The sequence below is a fragment of the Sander lucioperca genome, chromosome 2 (assembly GCF_008315115.2).
Source record: "Sander lucioperca isolate FBNREF2018 chromosome 2, SLUC_FBN_1.2, whole genome shotgun sequence".
NCBI lineage: Eukaryota > Metazoa > Chordata > Actinopteri > Perciformes > Percidae > Sander > Sander lucioperca.
This window is the reverse complement of record NC_050174.1, coordinates 14,695,197-14,718,828: the sequence shown is the minus strand read 5'-3', so window position 1 is coordinate 14,718,828 and position 23,632 is coordinate 14,695,197. Positions and strand designations below refer to the sequence as shown.

General features: G+C 40.6%; 3 protein-coding genes across 7 annotated transcripts; 1 reads left to right on the top strand and 2 right to left on the bottom strand.

Moving 5' to 3' along the window:
• The first annotated feature begins 1,066 nt into the window (after window positions 1-1,066).
• akr1a1a (aldo-keto reductase family 1, member A1a (aldehyde reductase)) lies at window positions 1,067-4,722 on the top strand. Its single transcript, XM_031309022.2, has 9 exons — window positions 1,067-1,165; window positions 1,824-1,921; window positions 2,036-2,155; window positions 2,716-2,867; window positions 2,989-3,184; window positions 3,308-3,357; window positions 3,594-3,743; window positions 3,829-3,988; window positions 4,386-4,722. Exons 2-9 carry the CDS (start codon window positions 1,841-1,843, stop codon window positions 4,449-4,451), a joined length of 975 nt encoding a protein of 324 aa, XP_031164882.1. The 5' UTR covers window positions 1,067-1,165; window positions 1,824-1,840; the 3' UTR covers window positions 4,452-4,722.
• Window positions 4,723-4,943: 221 nt separating this feature from the next.
• On the bottom strand, window positions 4,944-15,099 carry LOC116056709 (valosin containing protein). Its single transcript, XM_031309015.2, has 17 exons — window positions 14,883-15,099; window positions 12,442-12,553; window positions 12,113-12,285; window positions 11,885-12,027; window positions 11,631-11,761; window positions 11,409-11,540; window positions 10,768-10,870; window positions 10,376-10,509; window positions 9,905-10,040; window positions 8,115-8,227; window positions 7,534-7,698; window positions 7,303-7,425; window positions 6,986-7,198; window positions 6,526-6,834; window positions 6,074-6,229; window positions 5,789-5,943; window positions 4,944-5,513 (listed from the first exon to the last, which is right to left on the bottom strand). The coding sequence occupies exons 1-17, from the start codon at window positions 14,897-14,899 to the stop codon at window positions 5,408-5,410; spliced, it is 2,421 nt and encodes an 806-aa protein (XP_031164875.1). The 5' UTR covers window positions 14,900-15,099; the 3' UTR covers window positions 4,944-5,407.
• Window positions 15,100-15,919: 820 nt separating this feature from the next.
• Window positions 15,920-22,733, bottom strand: fancg (FA complementation group G). 5 transcript variants are annotated; one of them, XM_031309016.2, is made up of 14 exons: window positions 22,515-22,733; window positions 21,670-21,766; window positions 21,429-21,554; window positions 21,110-21,282; window positions 20,042-20,195; window positions 19,748-19,878; window positions 19,495-19,641; window positions 19,097-19,257; window positions 18,734-18,800; window positions 18,202-18,518; window positions 18,077-18,117; window positions 17,800-17,973; window positions 17,256-17,370; window positions 15,920-16,214 (listed from the first exon to the last, which is right to left on the bottom strand). In XM_031309016.2, exons 1-14 carry the CDS (start codon window positions 22,593-22,595, stop codon window positions 16,112-16,114), a joined length of 1,887 nt encoding a protein of 628 aa, XP_031164876.1. In that variant the 5' UTR covers window positions 22,596-22,733; the 3' UTR covers window positions 15,920-16,111. The 5 variants fall into 5 exon arrangements, 3 of the variants coding, with proteins under 3 accessions (XP_031164876.1, XP_031164877.1, XP_031164878.1); XM_031309017.2 differs by having other exon boundaries at window positions 21,670-21,763; window positions 22,515-22,716; XM_031309018.2 differs by lacking the exon at window positions 17,256-17,370.
• Window positions 22,734-23,632: the final 899 nt, after the last annotated feature.

Here is a 23,632-nt window from a genome sequence, read left to right as displayed (position 1 = left end):
AGATTGAAGATTTTACGTAAGAAATGTGCTATTAGAATACTATTAGAAAATAGCTAAGCCTAATTTAGCAGATCCACCAAAGAGAGATTTTCCCTTTTAAACTTCTAAAATGGTTTCATTTAAATAATATATAATAATATTTCATTAGAGAGAAGTCCTTTGTTTTTCATCTTTCCTTCCTCATAAATAATCTCACAACTCCTCAGATGTATCCTGTGGCCCTTGAGAGGGGGCCCCTAGGGCTTGAGAACCAGTGGACCAAACAACTGAACTGTAATAACACTATTTAAACAAGTCTCTATTTAAAACAAGCTCCACCTCGACCAGCTACAACAGTAAAATGCTGCTTACACCTGGATGCATCTGTATTAAATCTAATATGTAATGTCACATATAACAATATTTCAATCACATAGGGGCCATTTTTCTGCAGAACAAGTCCTTTTACTTTTGACACATTAACTTCATTTTGCTGTAGGATTTTAAATTGTATTGGCAAGATTATTTCAGTAAATCATCTGAGTACTTCTTCCACCACTGCTACTACAAAAATAAGTGACTGACATGTTGAGGAATGAAGATGATCAGAAACCTAGATACCGTTATGATCATGCATATGGGGATATGAATAAACATTAGGTAACTATTTACTTGAAGGTATCTACATATGAGTGACATGACACTGTCATGAACACATGACACTGTCATGACACATGAACCCTAACCCTAACTTGTCATGACAAAAACCGAATGACACTTAATGACAGAAGTGTTATGTCATAAACGTTTATGACTTGTTTATAATGTTTATGACACGTTCATGACAGTGTCATGTCACTCTTATGTAGATACCTTCAAGTAAAGTGTAACCAAACATATCCTGAATAAGATCATTAAGACTCAAAACTGAAATGATGTGCATGTGAACGAACTAACTGATATGCTATCAGGTCTTAGAAAAAGGATGCAAGAATCCTGTCTGATCAAACATTGGCAATATATGTTTAACTTTGTGTTATTTTGATGAGTGGAGTTTGAACATTTTCCATCAGTTTGAGTTACAGATAAACAAATAAAGGCGAACTTTGATCTCAGTAGCCTGTTAAAATCCAGATGGACAACTACTCTCAGCTAATCACTGCTCCGTCTACCAGAGCGATCACAGGTAGGAACTAAAGTCTGGAATGAAAAATAAAGAGACATTTAATTTATGTTTAATCTCTGTACTGTGTTAGATCACTAGTGAGTTACACACTGTTCTGCTGTTGGGTCAGGAGGCAGTCAGGGCAGGTGATCTGTGTTAAGAGACTGATCATGTGAAACAAATGCAGTGTGTGTGTGTGTGTGTGTGTGTGTGTGTGTGTGTGTGTGTGTGTGTGTGTGTGTGTGTGTGTGTGTCACATGGTAAGAATATAGCAGACAATTAGTGAACCATTGAAAGGCTCTGAGATGTGCTGCAGTAACACCACACTGTGACTAATGCCATATACCTGTATCAGCTATTTCTGGCAATAAGGCTGGGTTCGCAGATGGTTTATATTTCCACTGAAACACAGAAAGGGAAAAAGCAGGCCACCAAATAGTAATTTTTGCTGCTTTGTGGGCTGGGTTTTCATCTACATGTATGATGCCTACTGCCTTGTGAAAGGCTAGAGTGTATGTAGGCATACACACACAACCTCTGCTGTAGTGCAGGAGTTAATGAATTCAGATGTGAGTGATAATCATTAACAAAGTATTGGGACATGATGACTGGGTCCAGTCCCATAGGAGTCTACATGTGAACACCTCACACACTTCTCTATCTGTCTTTCCTCCATCAGATCCTCAGGGTTGAAACATGAGTGCCTTCGTGACTCTCTCAACAGGCCAGAGGATGCCCGTGGTCGGACTCGGCACATGGAAGAGCGGCCCAGGACAGGTAGAACTAAGCAGGCTTTGTTTGGGCTGATCACATTTTTGGAAATTGTTAAATGATTTAAAAAAAAAAAAAAAAAAAAAAACTAAAATGGTGTATGTGTCCATGTGTTCTCAGGTGAAGCAGGCAGTGCTGGCAGCTTTAGACTGTGGCTACAGACACATTGACTGTGCTGCTGCATACAGCAATGAACAGGAGGTGGGAGAGGCTCTGTCTATCAGGCTCGGCCCAGGGAAGGTGAGAAACTCGGGTTCAGCATGAATCACATGTTGATCTTGACAGCTCATTCTTGACCTTGGAAACAGCAGTTGAAAAAACAATCTTGACTCAAGATCCACTTACTGCACTTGCTTGCTCTGGGGCTTTCAACCCTATCACACAGTTTTAATTTTTTAATTTTTTATTTTAAAGCCTGTACCAAACAGAGTCAACATCAGTGTAGACATTCTATTTCTAAGATTAATTTATATTAATATAAATTATTAATAAAGTTAGTGTTGGGTTTAGGATTAACAGAGGAGTCATGATTTAAATACATTCTGGGTTAAGATTGAGAGTCTACAAATGCAGTAAATTGTTGGGTGACACTGTTTACTCATAAACCTTGGATAACATAATAATAATTAAAAAAATCAATATCCAAGCAAGTGTTGCTGAAACATTTTCATGATACACCTGAAATCTACTCTCTCTGATTCAAACATACACAACTACCTTGAACTATCAGGCATGATACAGCAACTATCAGGTTTTGATACAGCGAATGTTTTGTGTACCCATTATCCTTTTCCCTCCAGGCTCTGCGTCGTGACGAGGTGTTTGTAACATCCAAACTGTGGAACACCAAACATGACCCAGAGGATGTTGAGGAAGCGTGCAGGACCAGTCTGGCCCACCTGGGTCTCTCCTATTTGGACCTGTACCTTATGCACTGGCCCATGGCTTTTCAGTGAGCAGCTGCACAAAATGATGAACTGATTTTTCCTCCCAGTGGTTGTCATTGTGTGGATCAATGTGACATGATGTAATAACATTATCTGAAGCAGCCGTTGTGTATGTGGATGTCTTAGGCGGGGGAAGGAGCTGATGCCTCGACGAGAAGATGGAAGTATTTGTTACTCTGACACACACTACAGAGATACTTGGGCAGCCATGGAGAGCCTAGTGGACAAAGGTCTGGTCAAAGCTATAGGACTGTCCAACTTCAATGCCAGGCAAACTGATGACATCATCAGCATGGCCAGACACACACCTGTGGTTAACCAGGTACAATGTGGCTTTCTCATAGGCCAAAATGAATTCATTTGATAAGGTTTTATTGACAATAGAGAATGTCTCAGTCAGAAATAGGCTTAAAACTGTGAAATTGTGTGTCTCATTGTGCCACAGGTGGAATGCCATCCTTATTTGTCTCAAACAGATCTCCTGTCTCACTGTCGGTAAAGTATAACTCAAGTGTAACACATTAAAGGGGTTAAAGCAAGAAACCATTTGTGAGCCTGAAATGCTGCCCTGGAGGAAATGCGTACAATGTATTGAATTAAGTATTATATAAATGTAAAACTGCCTGCTATCTTTAAGCCCTGACATTATCAAAATGTATTTTCTTTGAGGTCAATTCCATCAAATTTTGTTCCCACTGTGTCAGTTATCAGTGCATACACCTCTGCCTCAGGTCAGTGGCTGTTTGTGTGACAGCCTACAGTCCTCTGGGCAGTGGGGACAGACCCTGGGCCTCTCCTGATGAACAAAGTCTGCTACAGGATCCTCAACTGGGAGCCATCGCCCAGAGATACCAAAAAACACCTGCTCAGCTCATTCTCAGGTAAGACACAATACTTCAACGTAAAAGTTGTAAGCTCAGGTGTACAATCAGATCAAACCTTAAATCTTTGGCGCTCTTCTGGTAGGTGGCATGTTCAGAGGGGTGTCGTGTGTATTCCTAAAAGTGTGACGCCCGCAAGGATCCAGCAGAACTTGCAGGTGTTTGACTTTTCTCTGTCACAAGACGACATGAAGCTGATTGAATCCTTCAACCGCAACAAGCGCTTCATTGTCCCAGCAGTCAAGGTGAGTCACTGATCGTATGACACCTCACAAGATTTTAACAGGACGACCCATGCAGAGCCCATATAGACCTATGACTTACAGTATGTTTATTTACGTATACGACAGCTATCTCAGTCCAAAATTAACTTAAAGCTCAACTGCTGTAGACTCACAGATGACACGCCAGCCTGTTTTAGATTTCCATGAATCTCTGCTGAGAGCTGGAATATAAGAATCAGGGCCAGTCCTGACTCCCGTAGTTTATGTTGTAAACACATTTTTACTAAAATGTAGTGTCAAATCATAATGTCATCTCAGGACACTTTAAAGATAGAGGTCTAGACCACACTCTTCACAAACCCTCATGAATAGTTATAAGGTGAGCATAACAAATTAATTCTTTTTTTTTTTTCTCCAGAGAGATGGCAGGAGTGTGTGGAGAGATGCAGAACATCCTCATTTCCCCTTCAATGAGCCTTACTGAGTCTACACACAGGGAATGCAATACTGTGTATTTAAAATTGATTGTCACACACTGAAGAAACCAAATATCTAAACTGAATTCAAATATGATCAAATGTATTTTCCCCTTTTGTCTTTGGGATGAATGTTATTAATTTAATATTTAAAAAGGACTTAAATTTGTAAAAGAAAGTGCTTGAATCATGTTTTTCCAGTCACTTCTTTATTGAAATTGTAGGGAAGAAGGAAAAAAAAAAAAAGTGACTTCCACTGCCAGAGTGACACTATGTGGTCAGTATAAGAACTGCCTCTATGCCCAATGACAATAGCTTCGGTCAACTGCATGTTTTACAGTGAAGACTCTGAAGGGTAAAAATCACTGAACAGCAGCACTGCTCGGAGCTTAAGCTTTTTATCCCTCTGTCTGTCTCTACTGTAAAACTATCAAATATCAATTAAAAATGTATAGAATGTACATGAACTCTATAAATAAAAAGTTTCAAACAGACACTGATAATACTTCCATTTTGAGAGATTTTATTTTCAACAACATAACCTTGACAAATTTGTAATACATTATATGCTACTGTTTATTTAAAAAAAAAAAAAAAAAAAAAAGGGGAAGTCATAAGCAATATGTTTTTTTCTTTTCTTTCTTATAGTCTAGCATAGAATCCCATCACTAAAGCCGTTCATGTTGGTTGTGATATACTGAGAATGAGGCCACTCACTAAGACCCCCCCGCCCCCCCCCAAATCCCTGCAATCTGCATCAGACACTCACCTTCCATTTCCAACATCCCCTTACCCCCACCCACATCAAAGCCAGGGCAAACCAAGCGGCTACATGCGTTCTCCAAGGGAAGTCATACAAAAAAAAGGAACACATGAAAGAAGCACAAAGTCCTAAAAATGTGGAATCTGGTGAGAATTTGTACAGGTGTGATCCCAGTACTGACCACTGTAGGGCAGTGTACATTTATCCATAAAGGTCATCGTCGTTGTCTTCATTGAACACTGGACCAGTGCCAGTTCCTCCTGAGCCATGGGTTGGACCACTGCCACCTGCAGTACTGGAGGGAAACCTGGAAAAAGAGAAAAACAAATTGAGGGTAATTTACCATTTCTATTAGGGAGCTTATTCTATGATATGGCAACTAGTATATCTGGCAATTTCAGTACTTTCAAGTGTGAAGTAATTCTTTTCTGTAGTCAGTGATTCTAGGAAAATGCCTTGACTAATATGATAAAGCTTTTTACAAACATCTTTTTAAACATGCAGATTATTTCTAATGCCTATGTAGACGGAAGACTTAAATGGACAGCTACCAACACCAATACAAAATGTGAGAAAATATACCTGAAGCTGCCAAAGCCACGGCTCTGCTGCAGTGTCTGAGCAAACATCTCATATTTGCGAATGTCATTGTCACTGACGGAGCGACGAGCAAATCGCATTGCCTCCTCAAAGTGGTCCTTCCTGATCTCTGGCACAGGATCATCCTCTTCCACCTCCTATGGAAAAAAAAATTAAAACAAATAAGTGTTATTAACATGTAAAACCTCTAAGGCAGCAGCAGAGTAGTAGTGTGCAGATGCTCATCCAGATGAGAAAATTGACCAATGGGACAGAACAAGCACCGACCATAGCTGACGGGTTGGTCTGCCTCTCCCTCTCTCTGCGGATCTCATTCTCGATGCTCTCTCTGATGGCCAGCTTACACGCCCGCTGGCAGATCTCAGTAAGATCTGCTCCAGAGAAGCCATTGGTCATCTTTGCCAGGTAGTCCACGTCCACATCCTAACAAACAAATTACAAAATAAAAAAAAAAAAGTACAAATTTAGAAACTTGTACATATTTTGATTCTCTTTTGATTCAATTCTAATGAAGTTCATTTAAAATCAGATTTTTTTTTCGTCATGCTATTACAGGGGATCTTAAAGTTTCATAAAGCAAAAGATATTTTTTTAACAAACTGGGAGCATTATGAACAACAAGGTATTTGACAGAAGGCCTGGAAATAAAAATAAATGTCTGCATACAAACAAAAAGAATATAAGAAACTGCAACTACATAGTTGTAGCAGCACGGTCACCTTGCTGATGGGGCTCTTGCGGAGGTTGGCTTTCAGGATGCTCATCCTGCTCTTCTCGTCGGGCAGGGGGATGTAGATGAGCTGATCCAGACGGCCAGGTCTCAGGATGGCAGGGTCGATGATGTCTGGTCTGTTTGTGGCTCCAATGATGAAGACGTTCTTCTTGCTGGACATTCCGTCCATCTCAGTGAGGATCTGGTTGATGACGCGGTCGGCTGCTCCGCCACCATCTCCCACGTTGCCGCCACGGGCCTTGGCTATGGAGTCCAGCTCATCAAAGAAGAGAACGCATGGGGCTGCTTGACGAGCCTGGAATCACCACACGGACACACAAAATGGTCTTACAAAACAATGTAGAAATTCTTCAGGAGGAAAATTGAAGCATGTGGTTGTTCTTGCAAATTAATTTTTCTTCTCTGCACCCAAGTTGTATGACCGACACCTGTAACGACATTCTTACCTTGTCAAAGATCTCTCTGACGTTGGCCTCGGACTCTCCAAACCACATGGTGAGCAGCTCCGGTCCTTTGATGGAGATGAAATTTGCCTGGCACTCGTTGGCGATGGCTTTGGCCAGCAGAGTCTTACCACAACCAGGGGGACCATAGAACAGCACGCCCTTGGATGGGGTCATGCCGAACTTGAGGAACTTTTCCGGGTGCTCCACTGGATACTGCATTTAAGGAGAGGGAGAAAAAACACAGTAAGATAAAACATTCTAAATGTCACCGTTTGTGATACATCGGTTTCAGATAAACTTCTGCAAGAGGTTCATACCTGCACCAACTCCTGCAGCTCCCTCTTGACATCATCCAGACCTCCGATGTCTTCCCAGGTGATGTTGGGAACCTCAACAACCGTCTCCCTCAGTGCTGATGGGTTGCTCTGGCTCAGGGCCCACTGCAGGACAGCGTTCAGCATGTTAGTTAAGGGCTCAGAAGGCCAATATAAGCCAAATGAAAACATTTTACTCCTACCATATACCAAAGACTATATCACTGATTTTACCTTGAAGTCATCCATAGTGACAGCAAGTGAGTTCATGACTTCAGCATCAATGGTCTCGTCCTCAAGATCAATCAGGTCCATCTTCTTCCTGATGGCCTGCAGGGCAGCCTCGGAGCAGAGAGCAGCCAGATCCGCACCCACATGTCCATGGGTCTCATTGGCTACCTATATAAAAAAAATAAAATAAATAAAAAGATACAGAGAGCACAATATTACTACTATATTTAATTTCTTTTGTCAACTAATGAATGTTTGCATCATGTAGAATGGCAAATGTTGAATTCAATAAACACACTTGATGCTGCACACTTTGGCCAAGAGTGATCACAGTCCTCTATTTGAAGCAATGTAAACTTACAGCACCTTAATTGATAGTATAACAGCCACATTAAACACATACAGTCTCTCATATTCAATGTAAATAAACAAAAAAATGAGATTCAAATTCCTGTGTAGTTTTACTTTGAACTGACAAGGCAATAACCACATGACTCCCTCTCTTCAGGGAAGCAGTATGTTGTGTGGCGTCACCTGTCTGCAAGAAAAGAATGATGTGTACAGAAAGAACAATGTGTACAGACCTGTTCCAAGTCAACATCGTCAGCCAGTTTCATGTTCTTGGTGTGAATCTGGAGTATCTCCAATCTGCCGGTGGCATCAGGGATGCCAATGTCCACTTCCCTATCAAAACGCCCTGGAGGTAGCAAAGGTTCAAACAAACTTATTAGTTCCAACTGAAACAGGCTAAGAGCAATAAGACAGTCTGCAAGAGTAATTACTTATTGCCTCCTCTCTAATGGTGTGGCAGAAGTAGTAACATTTCGGATTGCATATATGGGAGGTAAAAAGTAGCCAGCTACATTTTACAAAGCATCGGTATTTGACGAATAGGCAAGATCCAATTCCAACCGGTTGTCAAGGCTGTCAGAAACATCCCACACGCCTTTAAAACTGCACAGCGTTGTGAGAAACTGGCCCTCTACTGAACTGCAGAGCCCACTAAATAAACAGCAGCCAGCAGTTTTAATCAGTGATATGACAACATGCTTAGTAAGCCATGTACACAGAGCAGCTTCAGGTTATATAGAAACAGTAGCATCGGGTCTATTAGTGACATTTCTTAAGTGCATAAGTCAACTTAAGGGATGCTGTTGGTTAAAAAGTTATATTTGAATATGCTGGGGATGAATAGAAGTTCCTGCTACAATGATAATCACACCGTCTCTATGAATATAAGATTAAACACTATATGCCTCTTAGACAAAATGTTCAAGGAAACCAGGCTATATTTTAGTGCAAAGCTATTAAACATATTTTCATTGCTTTACTGATCTTAAACGCAGGCATGTTCGCCACATGAGTGCTGTACAATGTTGGCAAGAAATATAAATTGAACTATAGGACTTGTGAAACAAGGACCTTAAGCACTCACTTTGAAAAGTACACAAGTGTCAAAGGATGAAAATCTCATTCTGAAGGAAAGCATTTCATTCACACGTTATTAGACCGTTCTGTGAGACAGCAAAGGCAAGATGATCTGCAGCATAAGTCAAAAGCATCACTTAAACATCCATTAGACATCAGTTTTTAATTAATTAATTAATAGTCTATTGATCCAAAGTGCAGCAGATCAAATAAATTAACAGCTATTGAATTAATGGTTTCTACTAGAGGATACCCGACAGGTCATATGGTGAAAATAAATGACAAATATACTTGACTTGGGCAAAAGAGTAAAAGGTAATCCAGCTCACTGAAGTATAATAAGATATATTATTTTCTAACCCTCCCTACCTCCCATTTGATGAACTTTGCACCCTAATTTTCAACATTTAATGTTCCTGGGCTTTGAGAAGAACAGTTCTAATGCCCTCCGGGCTCGAACTTCTTCAGTAAAGCTATCCGTTTACTGTCGATGTTTGATAATGATAAAAGTGTGTCTTGACTAGTGGATAACTGCAGTGGAAACTGTCGTTAGTTTTAACGTTACTTACTAAAACCAATGTCAGTGAGTCTCGGGACATGGATGTATAATAAGGTCTAGGTCTCAGATCGAGCCGTGAACTTTACAGTGCAGGTCTCCTAGCATGTCTGTGGGAGCGTGCGTCATACAGCGGGGTTGGGGTTTCTTCGGGGTGGCGTAGGAAGCATTAGCACAGAACACACGAGAGATGTAAAAATATTTTGGTTCATTATAAAACTGTGGCCGGACCAGTTGGATCTGCACAAATCACGTAGGTGACCCATTTTGGTTTCTAAACGGTGAATTTCGCCGATAGGTAAGGAGATTGCACGCCTGAGACCTGCATTAGATGCTTCTTCTACTTCACTATAGCAGTAACTGAACACATTGAGTAAACAGATAATTTACCAAATCTCCTGAGCGCTGGGTCAATGCTGTTGGGTCTGTTGGTGGCAGCCATGACGATGACATGAGCTCTCTGCTTCAGGCCATCCATAAGAGTCAGCAGCTGGGAAACAATGCGCCTCTCCACCTCTCCATGAGTCTACAAAAAAAAAAAAAAAAATACAACATGCATTGTTGCTGTGCAATTCACATTTTAAACATTACCTAGACATTAGTGTCTGAATTTAAGCACTGACATCACAAAACCCCCAGCAGCTCTATTTAAATCAGAGTGTGAAGGATTAATTGTCCAAATGAAATTCAAAAATATTAAGACATTTTACATAAATAGACTACAATTTGTGTGCAATGGCTTTCCAAGGTATGGACAATGATAGCCATTTTCAATTATTTCAGAACACTCCTAGGTCATGAACAGACCGACACTGTACGGTTGTTCAGCTATCCATTTAGTTTTCCTCTCTTCCCGCTCACCTTCTCTCTCTTAGGAGCAATTGCATCAAGCTCATCAATAAAGATGATGGCAGGAGCATTCTTCTCTGCTTCTTCGAAGGCCTTTCTCAGGTTACTCTCGCTCTCTCCTGCCAGCTTACTCATGATCTCAGGACCTATAAACAGAAAGCCAAACATTTTTATTTCTGAGAAAAAAAAACATAAATCCTGATCTCAAATGACACCGAAATTTAATTTTGTTCCTTTCCAACCAACGATAGGATTCTGATAAATACTTATTCTAACGAATCCCAAAAAAACATAACCAACAGCAACTACAAGGCAAAGCAGTCAGGGACAAACTCAGTATTATCATGACATTCCATACTTGGAATAAGTATCTATAGAAAATAAATACAGATGGGTGTTCATACCATTAATCAGGAAAAAGAAAGCTCCAGTTTCATTGGCTACAGCTCTTGCAATCAAGGTCTTTCCGGTTCCAGGGGGTCCATATAGCAGGATTCCACGTGGGGGCTGAAGAGAAAAAAAAAAAAACCTTATTAACGACATTATACAAACAAAGTAAGCCAAACTAAACCAAAAAGGAGGAAACCTGTCATGAGGTAGTGCATCTACTTCTTGCGATTAAAAACACTGTAAATGTACTGCAACGTAGGCTCACTGTATTCCGGACACTTGACCTTTTCCCCGCAAATTCTATAAATAAATACTTTATTTTATGGGCAATATATACATATGTCATCCTTGCCTCATCCTCTTTCGACTCCAATCAACCCCCAGTTTCAAGAGCCAATCATTTAGGAGAAATCCACGCAAGTTTCTAAAGTGCGCCTATGAGTGTTCCGAAATGGCAAGGGGAGGGTCTTCGGCCAGAAAGAAAGAAAAATACATTTACAGAGGCATTTTAACTGACATGAAATGCCACTGTCATTCCTGCACAAGGATTATTGTAGCACAACCCGTTATAGTTACACAAGCTTAGTTTAAAATTCTACAATGGAGCCCAAACACGTTTACTTGTTCCTCAATTCAGATCAAAATGGTGCCTTACCTTGACTCCTATGGCCTTGAACAGTGCAGGGTGTCGAAGAGGCAGCTCCACCATCTCTTTGATCTGAGCCAACTGCTTCCTCACTCCTCCAATGTCATCATAGCCAACCTCGTTCAGGGACTCTTCCTCATCCTGCATGTTTAAAACACAAGAGGTTCCCATTTCAATGCCGTTTATTGTTGGCAAATGTTAACCCATGCACTGTGTGTACCTGCTACCCACCTCTCTCCTGATTGGCTCTCCCTCACAGTGGATGACTGTATCCGGAGCAACGATGCAGTAGGGAGAAGGGTCAGTCTCTACCACCTTGAACTCCACAGCACGCATGCCTCCTCTGACCAGGAAAATATCACCTTCACAAAGTAAAAGAAAACCAATGTTAATTTGACACTAACAGAGCTGCACTGTATACATTAAAACATTTGATCAGCCGGGTAAAATAAAAGCTTTATTCTGACAATGAAAATCGGGCTCACCTTTGCGAATTGGCCTGTAAGCCTCCAGAAAGTATGGCTTCAGGTAGACCTCAAACAGGTTGCCAGTAATTCCTTCTACGGTGTCATCTATTGGGAGGACGTGGATCCTCTTTCCGTACTTCACATCAGGACATGGCTGAATGCTGAAGGAGATATTAGACTTAACACCATTTTGGTTTTTTAAAGGGCTGGGGAAAGTATTTAAGACAAGTGTATGCTTTTTCCCACCTGATGACATCACCCAGTCTGACCCTCAGATTGTTGCGGACCACCCTGTTCATGCGAACCTTTTCATCAGAACAGGTGTCGTCAGACAGCACAATGCACACAGTCTCCCGCCTCTTCTTTCCCTTCATCAGCACTGTGTCTCCACGGAAGAGCTGCAGCTCATCCATCTTGGTCTTAAGAGACATTATACAAAGTTATTTTGTGCATCTCAGTGTTATTACATTTAAATTTAAAGATGAAAGATAGTAACTTAACCGATCTATGACAGACCACAGGGTTTAGAATTTGTAGATACATTAGCCATGCATAAAGCTGTGCAAAATGTCTACCTGAGAGAGAGAGACCACACTGTTGTCTTCATTGATGGATTCATCAACAATCAGTCTGTTGGGTCTGCTCTTCTGTTTCAGAATTGCAGTGGCTAGATCATCATTTTTGGATCTATGCAAAGAAGCAGATACAACATTGTAGGTCAAAAAGAAAATACCTCTTATTGTGCATCATCAAGGTCCCATGCAGGTCCTACAATAATAAAGCTGCTCAAGCTAGCAATTGTGTAATAGAAATATGTGTACAGGCAACCATCAACGTCTCACTATTAAATCCGTCTACCAGGCCCCTAAAGTGCTCTGTGAAACTTCTCGGTTTCTGGTTTAGTCTCTCTGGTTGGTCTATGGGGCATTGGAAAACACCATTTGGTGAAACATCCCTTGCAGGAGAGCTTTCTGTGTTCAGGGGGTCAATATGGTTGACTCCTGACCTACAGAGGTCTAAAATGATCATTACTTGTATCATATTAAAACCAAGATCAAACTGTGTGCAGAGAAATCCAGTATACTTAGTATTCAGGCATGATTGACTATTGGTTGTGTTTTGTATTGGTAGTTAAGAGCGTATTTTTACCTCATTGTCTCTGTCCTTTTGAATACGAGTACATCAACTTATGATAATGAATATTAGGCATTAGTCATAGGAACCTAATATTCTGTTGTGTGTGTGTGTGTGTGTGTATATACTTGTCCCTACATTATTAATGACAGTAACTAATTAAGAATGCTGTAAACTTTTTGATTTTGAATTGTCTTTTGATAACCAGATGACAGAATTGTGCAGTCCTGCTTTTCCCAATTATAGACAGACATCTAGCCAAGATCAGGTCATTTATTTCCTCTGTCAACTTAGGTCATAAATTCATGTGGTTATCATCTGGCGAAACATCTGAAGACTGCAGTTGATACAAAATGCTGCTGCCAGGCTTTTAACTCGCACTAAGAAGTGACCATGTTACACAAATCCTTGCTGCCTTTCACTGGTTATCTCCAAGTTTTAGAATTGATTTTACTGCTCGTTTTTAAAGCCTTGAATTCTGCCTATGTGATGTGTTAATTCCCTATTAGACTGATCGCTGCTTGAGATCCTCTTGCAGGGCCATACTAATAGTTCCAAGATTTTGACTTGACTACAAAAGTGACCAGGCGTTTGCTGTACCCCAGGACCCTCAGCTGTGGAACTCAATGTCTGAGAATCTCAGGCTGGCGAACTCAGTATCCCTTTAAACATCTTCCTATGATTTACTTTTATCTCATGGCTTTTTCTAACCGATGACATTTATTGTATTTACTAATATCTTAATCTCATTTACCTCCATCTTTAATTGTAATGCACTTTGTAACATTTAAAAAGGAGCTATATAAATAAAGCTGTCATAAAACAGCTAGCTAGTTTACACAACTCGCGACTTACCATGAATAAACGTGATCTACGGATAATACCTACAATCATGCGTACATTCAAAATACCGTCACAAAATAATCAGTAACGTTAAATTAGTTAACGCTAAGGTTCAACATGGTGACCGGTTTCCAGAAAAGTCTAGGACCGGTTTTGTAGTTTCTCTCTCATGTTGTTAGCATGCTAATGCTAGCCTTATAGCTAACTGCTCGCCAGATGACACAGCAAAAGAATTAGAAAAAAAAAAAACTTTGTTAGCTAGGTAAAGACTGAAGTTACAACTCTACCGTGACATTGAATACATTACTTGTTAACATTAGCACGAGCTACATAGATGAGAAAATAAGTAGTTACTTTACGACCGTTAAGATAACAAAAAACATAGAGCCCAAGTAAAGCGTCGATCATTTAAGGTTGGAATGAATAACGTTAGCTAGTTAGCCGGATAGCGTTGGTGCCCAGTGTAGAACGGCTGACAGCTCGTCATGTAAAAAGGACTAGCGTTAACGTTTATTTCGTGTTACTGTCAGCCTATAACACAAGTCTATACCATTTTCTCGTTATATTTATAACGTTATTTGTTCGTTTACATCTACAATTTGAAACCACTTCTGAAAACAGGCTATTAGCCGGCGGATAGGCCAACCTGTCGGTGTGACGGTGGATGGCTTTGGCCTTAACACTGTTGCTAAGCTAACGTTAGCCCTCAAACACGACAGCGATGACTGCGCTTTGTCCAGTTATCGCTGTCACACCGCTGGCTAATTTAATACGGTTAACTGACCACAACGACAACCGTGTAGATGACAACTGTCGGGATAATACCCACCAGCCAGTGGGTTTTGCTAAGTTAGCTAGGTTATTCAACCAACGGACTAAAGTGCGGAGGCTGCAGTGACTGACCCCATTAGCTCTCCTGCTAATCGAGCTAACTTTAACAAACTAAACGTGAACGTATTCTGAGCTGACGTTAACCGTTTAAAAGGCATTTGCTGATAGCCATTGTTCAGAAAAACGACTAAAAGATATGTCTACTTACTCCCCTCCCGAGGCCATGGTCGTCCACCTGGATTACTTTTAATAAATAAAGAAATTCTAGCTAAATGTTTAAGAGGCTTAACCGGTTCTCGTTACTCGACGTTCTCTGTGATTTCACACGAAAGACCAGCCGTTTCCGTGCTTTTCTTTTACAATTATACCAAGAGCTGGACGCATCTGGCATTCCGATTGGCTGGAGGCTGCCCATCAGAATAGGTAACCAATGAAATAATGTGGAGTATGACGTCATCCAGAATATTGTTGAAATTTGGCCAGTTACAAATGAGTGGGATGTTCCTATTTTACCAACCTTTCTCTTATTGGTCATTTAAGCCTGTCGCCAAACTTCTGACATCCAATTAATTTGCACCGCGTTGTTATTGAAGAATCGTATAAACATGAAATTTGTCTTTTACTCTTGACTAGTGCAGTGTCCATTGAAAACGTGACTGTTCGGAACGGAGGGCTATTTTATAAAAGTAGATAGCAGATTAAACCGGGATTTTCCAGTTATCCTGGCTAGCCGTAATTCGTTTTCAGAAAAAGCAGTGCCACATAAATTACCATGGAGATTTATTCTGTGCAGCTAACCTGGTGCCTTATCTCTTCAGTCAGTCACTCCGATGTATTGTTGCCTTATTATTAGCCACAGGTACATATTGCCATTCAGGATACTGTTATTTTAAAATTGATAATGAAAAAACTATGAAACAAAACTTAAATCATACCCTCTAAACTAAAAAAGAAGTCAGGTTTGAATCAAATACTATTACTAAGCCTTTTTACAAGATATATATATAGAGATATTTATTTTATACATTTATTATTTGTGCATTTTATTTGCAGGAGCAATCCATAAAAAAAATGGTTTGAATAGGCATTTTAGAGCAGCAACACAGTTTATGGTGTGTATCTTCTAACATATGTATTATGCTTTATCTTAATAAACATAATCAATTATTAAAGTTACTGTCTTGATTACTCTTGCCTGGCCAACATACACATTGTATTTCCTACGAACCAGTTCAGACCAGTATGTCAAGTAATCTTAATTTTAATTTAATCTTAATTTCATACCCCACATTGTGTTCTCAGTCTCAAACAAACAAGATGCTTTATTTTACTGTCCCAGTAGATGCATGTTTGTTGTGGGTGTGGGTTTCCGTTCACAGGCCAGAGAAAGTTGATCCTGTTCAGTAATTGATATGGGTATACTTCTTTTGTTTCTCTCTAGGCTGACAATGGAGGACCAAGTTCCTGTATTCTGCGGCGCAGCTCCGAGGAGTCCAACAGAGGGCCAGACTGGGGTTCCTGTAGGTACACAGATAGACTCCTGCAACACAGAAGGCATATACCAGTTAGAAGAGTAATATCACAGCATAGTAAACATGCTCTGTCTAAACCAGCAAGAGACTGATTAAACTACTAGGGCTTACATGTTATTTTCTTTAAAAATTATCCTGTTCAGACATAGTATTCTAAATCAGTGTTCATGTGTCTAGATCCAACTGTGACAGACTCCAGTTCATTTGTGGCTTCAGAACGCATCTCAAATGCATTTTGAGTAACCACTTGTGATCAGATTTTAGCCTCCCTGTTTATATTTTAGTTTATCTGTAGGAAAATGTTTCCTCTGCTGAAGAGAAAAAAATGCACATTTGCACATGGCCATCTTGACCAAACAGCTAGAGAAAATGATAGCAGTCCTTACTTGATGCATCACCTCCGGTGCAAGCCTACAGTTGAAATCACTAGTGTTCTTATTTAACATATATTGTAGATATTTTATCAATCTGTACAGTGGAATATTGTGAACCACTTAACAATAACTTGCATTTATCATGGTTGGTGTGATTTTTAAGTTGTCCAACTTTATTTCTTAAGTAAATTATATATTTGAGTTCATTACCTGGTGATGACATTTTCCCTGCATACCAACAACAATGAAGGGAAACGATATTATGCAATACTAAATGCTTCATCGTTTTGCTGTAAAATTGTCGACAACATCCTGTCTGAGATCTTTGAAAGAGGCAAATCAACATTTTTTGTGAGATTTGTATTGCTTTATGCACTTAAAAGTTAAGCAAAAAAAGCTTTAGTGTGGTTGGGGATATATCTGTGTTCACCCCACTCTACACAGTGCATGGTCCCATGGGTTCCTGACCACCTCTGAGTGTGACTACAATCCCATGACCCCACAGTGGGTTTGGGCACATTCACACATGTATTAAGAGCTGTACATGTGGAACCAGGTCATCCAAGATGCATTTTAAGTGAACAGGGGTAAAATGTGCAGATACTGTATGACATACTGCACACTATAAACCACAAACTTAGCATTGCAGTGCAGGTAAGAATGACAGTGTCTTACTCCACTGAGAATTGCGGGGTGAAGCTCCAGGTCTTTTCCCAACAAGCTGCTGCCTCCCATCTCCTGCCAAGCCTCCACAGCACCTCACCACACCACAGCCCTGCACTCACGCACTCTGAGACAGCACATACAGCGTGATTAAATGTTCTAACAAAGGACCATGCAAACCAAGTACAGATTCACCACAGTTCTACGGTACATTCATGTCAAAATGATACAGTTCATGGCTCATACATGTGCAGGACTGTAGGTGTTGTGTGTAAAAAAAAAATAAGATAAGATGTGAAGATCATAGTTTAAGTCCACATTTATAAACCCAATCAGACCCTTTTGCTGTACTGTCATTACCAACACATGTACAGACATTGTACAGACGAACACTGTTCAAATCATACTTCATAATGCTAAGTATAGGCCTAAAGACCATTTGACTGACCTTAACTTGCCTCTGCCCTAGTGCACTGGCCTTAATCCTGTGTCCAAAATCAAAAATAGCTTCAAGCTCTGCTCTATATATCATTAAGTTACAGCTGTGTGTGTATACCTGGGAATGCCTGCATGCTGAGCTGTAGGTCTCTCAGTGCCTCTCTCAGTTGATCAGTCTGGGTGAAGCTGATGCCCCTACCAGCGAGTGAAAGTCCCTTCAGCTTCTGGAGGATACACAGATCTGTTCCCTGCTTGCCAACCATATCTGCACTGGGAATCTGTGGTTGGAAACCTGTAATTAAACAATAAACAGAATAAAATGTAACAGTAGCTGAAGGGTATGTAGAAAGTGTGATTTCTCTCTGAAAGTATCAAGAAAAAAGAAAAGTACTTACTTCCCTTTTTAAAGCGCGCCTTTACCAGCAGGTTGAAACACCTGTAATGCAGGGTGCAATCGTGTGTGTTTGTTTATAATCCCCAACACTGATGACAGAAATAAAGCCAATTTCATCTTACAGACCTTGTGTAGTGAGTCACTGCTTGTTTCCAGTCCTTCAGCTGAGTGTGGCAGTGACCCTGGAGGAGGTAGGCAGCACCCGCCCAGAGCAGCATCGCCACCCTATCATCACCCTCTGCACACAGAGCCCTGGTCTCAGCCTCACACTTCTCCTCTGGCTCTGCCAACACCACCTTCTCTGGCAGCAGCTCCAGTGTCGTAGTGATGACTTCATCGCACAGCGCCATGCAGTCAGCGGGCCGTCGGGCCATGAGCAGGGCAGCGCCAGCCTGCAGGTAAAGCTCGGGCAAGCTAGGGAGGGGAGGGCCCTCAGCATGCACCTGAGACAGAGACATACAGCAAACAGATGTCAATTAACGTGTTAAAGTATTCTTCCCTAGGGGAAATACATCATGGCTTCTCACAAATTAGCTTATACCATGCATACGCTTCGCGTCAGGGTCCTGCATCCCCCTGTCGGAGTTCTAATTCGCTATTGCTATACAAAGCTCACTGTTAAATTATCATGTGTGTCTGTCAGTGTTTTCAGTCTTACTCCATGTTGATCTTCTGAGTGAAGAACAGCCAGCAGGTCCAAATAATATTCCACACCATCTGACACCCTGAAGAGAAAGCACCCATTCAAAAACTACAATGTGCACTATGTGGCATGTTTTCTTGTTTTTGTGATGTTATCTGTCCCTGTCTGTACTTGTTTATGAAACTTTTTGTTTTGCTATCCATCTTGACCAAGACTACATGGCATAAAGGATATTGTATCTCAATGGGACCTTTCTGGGGGTTAAATAAAGGATACATAAATAAAAAATAAATGTGTAGTCTACTCTCATCTCCGTCTACGTTTTCTGGTTTTAAGCAGTGGTCAGGTACCAGAAAAAGACAATGCTGGCCTTCTCACCTCCCATGGTGCACACACTTCAGGGCCAGATTGTGAAGAACAGAGAGGGCAGAGGGAACTGAGAGCAGGCTGCTCAGTGATTGGCTGCGCAGCAGTAAGGACGGGGAGAGGAGGCGAGTATCAGCCAGAGCAGGCTCTGTGGCAAAGGGCAACATCAAAGTCTGTGGGACAAGAGAGGCTTCATGTTTCAGTATGCAGGCCTACACCTACGTGAAAATGTGTCAGTGTCTAAAATACACGTTTGGCTCACCTGCTAAGGGCAATTCTACAACAACACAGGCAGATAATATTTTTAACATACAAAATAATGTATCTACATCTACAAGACAAACATTTAGACACATTTTACAGGCACATTTTTGCTTTTCCTATATGTACTGATTACTTGTGCTACTCACTGAATGCAGCAAACGAAGACCTTGTATCTCAGCCTGTGTGTTGCCCAGCTGTCTGTAAATGAGCATGCTCTGGTACAGAGCACACACACACCGGGAGTCTGTTTCCAGTGCCTTCCTGTAACACTGCAATGCCATCTGAGGGCAGCTCTGGAGACAAATGCAAACACACACTCTCACTGGATGCAAAAAGTGTTATGCCAATGCATAAAACATGCCAAATTTCTGTTTGTGTAGACTCTGTCTGCATGTTTACCATATGGGCAAGGCAAGAGCCTGAGAGGAGGTGTGTGTATGCTATTAGAGTTCTGGGAGCAGGCAGGGAGGAAGCTGTCTGCAGACCAGACAGCGCTTCTGAACTCCGGCCCTCACTCAAACTTTCTGCACCTTAATGAAACATGCAGGGGACAGCCAATTAAATTACTCAATATTACAAATACAAGGAGTCAGATAATAGTTTTCCCTGTACTGCTACTAAGTTTGTCTGCCTCCTGTTTTAGTTCATACCAAGGTGACTTGTGTATTTAGAAATTGAAAGAATGTTGCTGACCTTGGGCAATAATAGTGCAGATCTGCAATAATTCAATAAGCCTTCTTGGGTCCATCACCAGTAGTGGAATGTCAGAGGACTTTTCCCTTAGCTCGCTCCTCCCTTCATCCCAAACTCCAGTAGAGAGTGTCTCAAACACAGAGAACAGCTCATCCTGCATCACCGGAAACAAATACAGTGTAGCTTTACAGTATCCCACACAGTTGGGGACTTAGCATGCCAGCATATATACATTTTACTGGCTGAGACAGGAAAAGAGATGTTGGGGGAAAATGCACTTGAATTGTTCTGAGGAAAGTTTGCATTCCTTCATGTTTTTCTTCAAACAAACATAAACACCACAAATTAAATGTATCAGTGTTATTGGAGTATAATTCCAACAGATAACGAAAGGCCATGAGATCAAAGAGGAAGGAGACAGCATGGCCTCTACACCAACGATGATAAAGCTGGGCGCTATGGAGAAAAGCAAATATCACGATATTTTTGACCAAATACATCGATGTCGATATTGTAGGGTGGTATTTCACAAAATAGTTACACAATGAGATTTGTGATAAATAATCAACAGTAATGTGGATATAATAACTAAATGGATAAAGGCAAAACATAGAACAGCTAGAACAGTCTGTAAGTTAAAAAAATGACATCACTTTACTGTAATGCAGCCTTTAAAACCAGGAAAAGACAACACTTGTGTTATATTAGGATATTACAATATCCTAAATTTAATACGATATCTAGTCTCATATATCAATATAATATCCATATATTGCCCAGCCCTACATGATGAGTAGACTAGTTATATATATATATATATATATATATATATATATAGCACATATCCATATCACATAGCCTTCTCCCTGGTTACGTCACAAATAAACCATTGTGGAGTTTACTTCGGAGGCTAACTGACTCAGTACAGCGGTTTGGTCCTCACCAGAGGCTAAATGACAGCCACATCTTTAGCCTAAACAAACTGGACTGAACAGGTAGATGCAACAGAGTTCTCTTAAAACACACCAAACAAGTGAGGAGGGAACACAGCCAGAAACAGGATCTTACCTGACATTCCTGTATAATTTTCAGCTGGCAGGTGGACAGCCATATTGCCCACTGCAGACAGAGAAGGTACAATACACAGGGATTCAAAGCTGTGTCTCCCACTGAGTTGATAACTGTTCTCCAAAACACAGGAGGGTCTGAAGCAACAGGGGCATCTCCTGTCATCTGTAGAACTGTAGGGGAACAGGAGCAGGCTGTTAAAGTCAGAGCTGAGCAATCATTTTGAACTAATATAAAACTGAATGTATGCTATAAGTTCCTGTGTCATTTACTGTGCATCTAAGGTTTTGTCATTTATCATTTCACAGCGTAGGTCTACCTCTCTCTGTGGCTTGTGTGAGGAGCAGCTCAGCTTCTGAAAATTGAGACTGAGCAGTGGAGCACAAACACACATTGTACACCACTGTCAGCTCCAACTGTAAATAATCTGCAAGAGGAGGGATACCTGCAGGAGAGGGACATGGGAAAATTAAAGGAGGGAGATAGAAGAAGCATAAGGTAACAGCTGAGCTCTCCAACACAACAAATTAGGCATTTGTACAATGAAGGATATGGAGCACCTTGGATTTTCTTTAAAAGTTTGTGAAACTCAGAGGAACACCATCTCAGATGGGGCTTGTTCTGGTCTGGGCTCAAAGCATCTCCTCCTCCTCGCTGCTGAAAGAATGAAGTGAAAGCAAACTGGAAAGTAACCAAGTACATGTATTTAAGTACTATACTTTAGTATAATTTAGAGGGACTCGTACTTTACTTGAGTATTTTTACGTTATGCTACTTTACATTGCTACCTCTAAAAAACATTTTCTATAGAAAACATATGATCAGTTTTCTAATGATAGTGTAATTCTAATGAAGATTACACTATCCAATTGTATAAAATGTGCTCAAACCAGCTCCACCTCAACATTAAAATGCTGCTTACACGTTAAAACATACGTTATAACAATTATAATGAAATGTAATATATTTATGAAGAGGAGCAATATTCTGCATAATGGATCATTTTACTTAGATTTTTCTGTCAATACTCCTGCATTTAAGTAAAACTTTGAATGCAGGACTTTGTTATACTGTGGTATATTTACTATACATTAAAAGATATGGAGGCTTCTTCCACCTCTGGTTGTTTTTTGTTCAGCAAAAAAATCTAAATAAACACAACAGTGGAAGTGTTAATGGAAATTTCACAAAAGGATAGTATTCGCCAGTATTAGTGGATACCAGAAGTATACATTGAACGTTAGAAAAGATTACACACTAATCTATTGCTCTCTTAATCTATTTTCAAGCACAAACAGATTTATATAACGCCAAATTAACGTTAACGTTGCAGTATTTAGCTAATGATTGTAGAGGCTAACGTTAACCGCTGAAAAGACGAGACACTTAACAGCTACCTTCTTACCTTGCATTTGTTTACCAGCTCGTTGTTTTCCTGGATCCATCTATATAATAAAGAAAGTGGTTGATACATTTTATCAGACATGACATCGCTGTTTTCTGAAACGTTGTTGGTGTTTTGTTTAAACTTTCCCTCGTTTGTCAAAGAGGGGAGCTAACACAGGAAGTAAACATCAGTGTGAGTTTAGTGCAGTGGGGCTGTGCTGCCCCCTGTGGACAAATCAGGAAATGACACCAGCAGTCTGCTTACTCTCCAGCAGGTGGAGCTGTGACAGAGCCAAACCACAGACTGCATAAAAAGAGCCAACCTCGCTTGTGTTCTGGAAACTTCAACTTAAGGACTTTATTTTTACAGCCACTTAACTGTGAAGGGCTTCTGCTGTTTGTGTTTGGTCATTAGCTTTATAACCCTCCAAATAGACATACAGACACTCTCATCGTTGTACATTTATGTATTCAGTTTGACTCTGCGTCCACTCCTTACAAAAATTAGCATTTGCCAGAAGTGATATACTCCCATAATCACACACACGCTTACACACACACACACACACACACACACACACACACACACGTAAGTGTATTGCAGCTGAGTCATCCTTGAGACTACCAGGACAGCCATTTTTCTATTTGTCCCATCAAGGTGACTCCCTCTTTTCTCACCCAGTTCCTCTCTTCTCATACCTCTGTCATCCCTCCATCAGTGCATCACCTTGTTCCCTGTTGCCTGCAACCTCCATTGTCTTTCTTTAACACAACTCCTTCTTTCTTTCTTTCTTTGCCTCAAATCCCACTGCTGCACAATATACTCACACACTTGTAGCTGCATAGGCATGCACACACAAACATACACAAAAGATATATTTCATTCCAGTTCCCCAAGTGTTTTTCCCCTCATAGGATGGGTTTCAGTTTTTTGTGACATTTTCCTCTGCATCGATCCTGCTATTTTCCATCTCTCTCTGTCTCCCCTCTCTCCATCCATCCCTTCAAGGACAAGGTCATAACAAGGCAGGAGCCGCCCACTTTCTTTTGTGCTGTCCCTCTGCCAATGTCATTCACATGGCAAGACTTCAAACTTTCATTAAAAAAGGTTTATAAAAAAGAAAATTGTTAGTGCGA